The sequence below is a fragment of the Athene cunicularia genome, unplaced genomic scaffold (genome assembly GCF_003259725.1).
Source record: "Athene cunicularia isolate RWA unplaced genomic scaffold, athCun1 SCF_2, whole genome shotgun sequence".
Taxonomy (NCBI): Eukaryota; Metazoa; Chordata; class Aves; order Strigiformes; family Strigidae; genus Athene; species Athene cunicularia.
Window position 1 is genome coordinate 1,046,124 of NW_020799266.1, and position 5,924 is coordinate 1,052,047.

At 53.8% G+C, this 5,924-nt stretch overlaps 1 protein-coding gene across 1 annotated transcript in view; it reads right to left on the reverse strand.

Annotated features, from left to right (window-relative positions):
- The window catches only part of LOC113490661 (rho GTPase-activating protein 39-like), a 29,986-nt gene continuing 24,062 nt past the window's right edge, over window positions 1-5,924 (reverse strand). The window contains exons 7-10 of the mRNA XM_026867218.1: window positions 4,716-4,915; window positions 3,821-3,912; window positions 3,112-3,281; window positions 1-2,687 (exon numbers count right to left, since the gene is read on the reverse strand). Coding sequence (XP_026723019.1) covers window positions 2,493-2,687; window positions 3,112-3,281; window positions 3,821-3,912; window positions 4,716-4,915 — 657 coding nt within the window. The 3' untranslated portion in view covers window positions 1-2,492. The remainder of the gene's footprint in view (window positions 2,688-3,111; window positions 3,282-3,820; window positions 3,913-4,715; window positions 4,916-5,924) is intronic.

The following is a 5,924-nucleotide window of genomic DNA, read 5'->3' on the forward strand; positions in this document are numbered from 1 at the left end:
CACGGAGATTGCATTTATTATTATAACAGAGGAGAGGCTGCTTTACTGATTCCTATTTACAAATCTGTTGGTAAATAATATCCAGTGTCGTTGAGTAGCCTATCTTACAGCCCTGGCAAGAAGCATTCATCTGTAATAGCAGCAGATGCCTATGGTTTGATTGACTGCTACAGCTAAATGAAAGGAATAACATGGATCAGCTATGTGGTGGCCCGCTGCAGCCAAAGCCCAACACAGGCACATGCACCTGCAGCCCCAAGAGCCCACGGGCACCACACGGCTGCTCTAGCCCACAGCGGGGGCAGGATGTGGCACCCTGAGCCTGTTTAACCCTTCAAATTTCAGTACAGCATGGCAGAGCCAGTAACCCCCTGTCTCTACATTTCTGGGAAAGTAGCCCCACATCTGAAGTGCAAGTTGTTCAGCACTTCAGAAGGCCAAACTGAGCTGAATGGCTTTGAAGCGCTGGGATGGGATGGGTATGTAAGAAAGATCCTGGCACATTTTTGGGGGTATGTTCAACAGAGCTAATCCTGACATGGGAGCGAGATTTCCTGGCCCATCTGGTACAAGGAGAGGAACCACAACCCGTGTTCAGCTGGGCACAAACTGAACTCCCACTGTGAAGTTCATCCCAGCAGACAAGTGCTCTGAAAACCCCATTCACACACATCAAGAGACCCAAGCAGCCAGCAGGCTCGGGGCACTCTGCATGTTGGCATCTTATGCCCCAACTTTTGGTACAGATTCAGACATCAGCTTTAAGCCTCACTGCTGGCAGGGCTCAGCTCCCCACTGCAATCAGGAGAGGATGATCTCAGGTCCCCACTTGAAAGGGAGGAGGATGCAGAAATGCAAATGCAACCTTGGATGCTATCAGCAGACAGCATTGCATAAGTAACCCCAACACACAGCTTTCTGCCACAGACCTGCCTCCAGCAGGGAAAACACTTCAAAGGAGTAGAAGAGTAACACGAAGATGCCACAGAATTAGAAACTGCTACTTACTAAGGAACATGCAACAGCATCTGGAAGCTGCAGGGGAGCCGGGGGCGGGGGGAGCAGAAATCCATGTGCTGTCTCTGAAAGACACTGTCCTTGCTGTGCCTCACTTCTAGTGGCACACAAAGCCACAGGGGTTTAACAGCAGAAGCAAGAACACTCTGCTGCCTGCCTGACACCACCCCTGCACAGGCTCCACCACACCTCAGCCACTCAGACCTGCCTCTTCCCTTGCTCTCTGCAGCTCCCATGGAAATTTGGTGGGCAGAGCACAGGTGCCACTGCTGAGTCCAGACAGTATCAGCATTCCACAAGTACACAGCAATGCTGCTGCTCTGCCTGGAAGGGCACATCCGGGTACAGGAGCACTTACTGTTGGGTGCCTTCTCAGCTTTCTTTAGACCCGGGGTTAACTAGGAAGGTGGGTAAAACAGGTACTGGGTCCTCAGCAGAGGGGTCTGAGAAGGATGTGGTACCAGGCTGGAGCCGTGGAGGCTGCTCTGAGCACAGTCTCAGATGCTCTTCATGAAAGCTGGTGTTGGCTCACGCTGCCTGTAGCAGAAAGGGGCTGCAAGGCTGCTGGGATTACCCCTGCAGAGGATATGGCCCTCGTTAGGAGGATGTCAGAGGTTGTTTATCTGTTTGTTGCCAGGTGTGAGGCCTTCCTCTGTCCCCAGCCCCCACACGTGGATGCTGGTTTAGCTCAGCACAGGGCTGGTCCCATATGCTGGCCGCATGCTGCTGTGCAGCTCTGCAGCTGCCTAAAGGAGGCGAGGTGGATGCTGTGTGGATCCGGCCTGCCAGGGCTCCCAGCTGTGGGCTGTCAGCCTCTCCACCCACCAGCAGCAGAGGCTCAAACGCCTCCTCTCCCTGGGCTGCAACGTGCTTCCGCTGACCAGGGCAGTCCAAGGAACCGCTCTGCCTCAGTGAACCCCCGGCACCTTTACATCCCTCTACCAACAGCATCGTGGGGTGTCAGAACAGCACTCACACCTCCAACAGCCTGCAGAGGTGAACCAGGCTGGCTCCACGGCAGTGGGATTATCCCCAGTGAGGCAGCATCTCCCCCAGGACCAGATCATGCCACTACAAGGGAGTGATACCATGCTACCTGAAGCCAGCTCTGCCTCCAGAAGGGAGACAGTCTCACTGCCCCAGGCAGCAATTTCTCACAGATGTCACAGCCCTTTAAATGAGCAACCAGTCCTGCAGCTCCAAGGAGGAGGCCTGCCCACCTCTGACACAGACTGGAAGGCCATGAACCACTGAATCTGGCCTGGCATGTCCAAGGACTTCCTGGTGCTGAACTGCCAGAGTCTTTCAGGAGTGTCTTGTCAAATATTCTTGTCCTTGAGGTCATATACCAGGAGATGCTCAGGGGCTAACCAAGGATGTGACAACAGCAAGGACAATAGAAGAAACCTAAGTAGAGGGGAGAAGACTTTGGGCACCCAGCGACTCCTCAGAGCAATGTTTCGGACCCCAGTGGCTCAGACCAGCCCTTTGATGAAGCTTGTGTCCAAGTGCACTATCAGCATGCGAAGAAAGGACATTTCTTTGCGCGTGTTCTCAAAGATAATGCGAGGGTCATCAGATTGGCAGCGCAGGCAGTTGGGAGCCATCACCATAGCCAGGTTGTTCACATCCATCTTGGTCCTGCCCACATTTGATGGCTGAGCAAAGATCTGTAGATAATAAAGACATTCAACTGGAGCAGTGAAAATGGGCAAGACTCCAAACACGTGGCCTAAGAAGAGGTATGAGAAGAGCAGAGCTGTGGCCTCCCTGAAGGACAGTGCCCCAACAGCGACACATTCATGGGGGAAGACTACTGTGCTCCGACACAGCTGACAGCATGGGAGCCTCAGCACACAGGGAATATCTTGCAGATCTTAACCTTTGGGACTGGCCCCACGCTCTACAAGATCAGGAACATGGTTTATTGCTTCCATAAGGCACAAGGCCAGCTGACCCCTGCTCCATCAATCCCACCTTCAATACAGGCGAGAGGTCCCACAACCCTGCCGATGGCCACTACTGCTGTGCCACTCTCTGTGTCCCGTGGGCTCCTGGCTGGCAGCATGGGCACAGGACTGCGGGGCTGCCTACCTGCAGGAAGTGTATGAGGTAACACAGCACCAGTCTGTTGAGCTCTGGCAAAAGCTGCACTACGGCCACAGCAGCATCAGGGTTCTCATAGTTGCTGATACACTCCTTGTAGAACTGCTGGGGGATCACGGGCTCCTCCAGTTCCCGATACCAGAGCTTGAGAAGAGAGGCTGGGCAGAAAGCAGGATGCATGAGAACAGCTCTGGTTACCTCCCCACCACCTTCAGAGGCAAACTTGCCAGCGAGACAATGCCCCAGGAAACAGAGGGCAGAGAAGGGATTCTGCACTTGTGCTCTTTCACCTTATTTCAGTCTTGGCTCTGAAATTCTCAGGCAGCTAAACTGGCCCGTTAGAGGGAAACACTGATTCTTACCTACCTGCTCCTCCAGAAGTGGCTCCAGGGCCACCTAAACAAGAGGACAGCGAGACCTTGGAGCTAGAGTACTGCTCCCAATGACCCCCAGCCACTCCGCACTGCCCTGCGTGCACAGCCTCACTGCACCAGAGCCAGCTGGAGGCAGGGCTTCCCCTACTGCCCTCAGCGGTTTTCATATGGGCAGTATTTGGAAAGGCAGTGGAAAGGCACAGAATGGAAACTCAGTTGGTGAAGACAGCTTATGTACATGTTCCCAGGCAGCAGCACATCTCCTGGGCTGCTCCTGTACCTTCACCCCTGCACTGCACCGCAGTGGAGGCTGCAGCACGTACCTGGGATGTTGGGGTCACTGAGGCTGCTTGGGATTCTCCACTGATCCACCTGCAACTTCAATGCATTGACTTCATCAATGTCACCAGGTATCCTGCAAATAGAGACACAGCAAAGCTGCTTTTAATAGTGAGCAGGGCAATGTGCCTGCTGTGGCTGCTGGCTGGCAAACCATGGCTCTGAAGCTCCTTCTGGGGCCCCAGGGAGAAGGGAGCACACACCAGAAGCAGCTCCTCAAGAGAGGACAGGTTGCCTGGTTTTAGACACAGCTTTAGAGTGGGGGTAGAAGAAACACTTGTCTCCTTCCCACCAGCTCAGACATCAACTATCAACTAGGCCTCTCTGCACCATATTCAGTCCAAAGATCACAAGCATCGCAGGCTAAATACACCAAGATACTAGAAACCTTTACAAGGCAAAGCTGAGTCTTTTGCTAGGTACCTTAAATCAAGCTTAGCTACTGAAAAACTAGCATAAATCTTAAATAAAACAAAAAGCCCCAAACCCAAACCAGAATCCCTGGTGTTCACCATACAGATTCTTTGTGTTTCGACTCATGTTTTGTGCATCATCAGTACTGATGTGCTGCATTTGATGAACTGCTCTGACAGGGACCCAAGAGTTTGTCTCTTCCCCGCACTGGCCTGCTACTACTGTTGATCAATGCCTTGCCTGGGTACGTGCTGTCCTAAATAGTACAAGTCACATCTATGCTGTCCCCTCTTGCTAATGCATGCAAATGGATTAATGCTACTTTAAGAGGTGATTCCTGAACCTGGCAAAGGTTGGGTTTTGTCTGATGCGTGGCAGAATACTATTCTCAGGGAAGGGGAAGCACATGGAGGTCAATCTTGACTTCTTGGCTTTGAGGACTGACACAGTGCCCCAAAGGCTCACCTGAAAATCCCCTCCGTCTGTTCTCCTCCCAGAGCCAGGACCTGCTGCGATAGCTGCGTCTGCACCCAGGGCAGCTTGTTACCCGGGTACATGTCCTGCTGCCGCAGCATGATTTCTTCCAGAGAGCTGCCGAAGAGCGATGGCGTCACAATGGCATTCCTGGCATGTGTTATCTCTTCCACTGTTGGTTTACGGAGGCCCTGAGGACAGAGAAGAGCTCAGTGCAGCTGAGGCACAGCCAGCCCAGACAAACTGTGATGTGGGGCCAGTGGTGGTGAGCAGCCAGGATGGAGAGGGTTGCACATACACACGGACACCTCGCTGGCCTCCTGGCAGCACAGCTCTCACTCTGCAGCCTCCACCTCCTAGAATCAGGGGGAGTTCAAGTCATCAGGCCAAAAAGAAGCAGAGAAGCTGCTGCCTTTTGGCAGGAGTCCGGTTTGGAGAGTTTGGGCTGGTTTTGCAGGGATTTTGTTGATGTGTTTTGCATGTCAGGGTCTCTGCTTCAGCTGTAGCTTTACCTGCTGGTGTGGGGTGAGGAAGGATGGAGCCCAGCCTGTCCCTGGCCATGGTGAGGTCAGCAGAGGCACATGGACACTGACCCAGCACTGGGCGAGCGCTTGGCCACAGGACAGCTAACAGCCCTCTGGAGAAGGAATTCCAGGTATGTGCAACTCCAGGGAAAGCTTTGCTCTCAGAGGTGCTAAAGCCCTCTGAAAAGCAAGCACCAGGACCTGTTGCTTCTGAAAGACACTGACACTTGAAAGGAGCTTTGAACCTCCCCTGGCAGCGATTTCCAGAAACACAGAGTGCTGTCACAGGGGTGACAGGCTGCCCAGCAACCCCGCAGCTAAGCGAGAGGCACGATGAGGGGAAAGCTCCCCCCAGCCTCTGGGAGGGTGGCAGCCAGCAGGGGTGCCTGCGATGCATGTCAGGACGTTTCCTGTCCTGCCTCCACAGGGATGCCGGGAGCCTTCACCCCTCCCGAGGTATTTCAGCTATTTGCCTGCTGTACATGGAGTCCAGATGGCAGGGAGGCCCCAGAGGGATTTGCAGAAATAAAGACGACCGGATCTGGCTCAGAGACCTAGGACAGACAGGCTAAGGCCCCCTGCCAGCTTTCACAGCCTCACGCAGAACCATGCAGAGGAAAGGGAGAACGGAGGATTTCCAGATAACGCAGAGCACAGAGGGCCCCCCCCCCCCCCC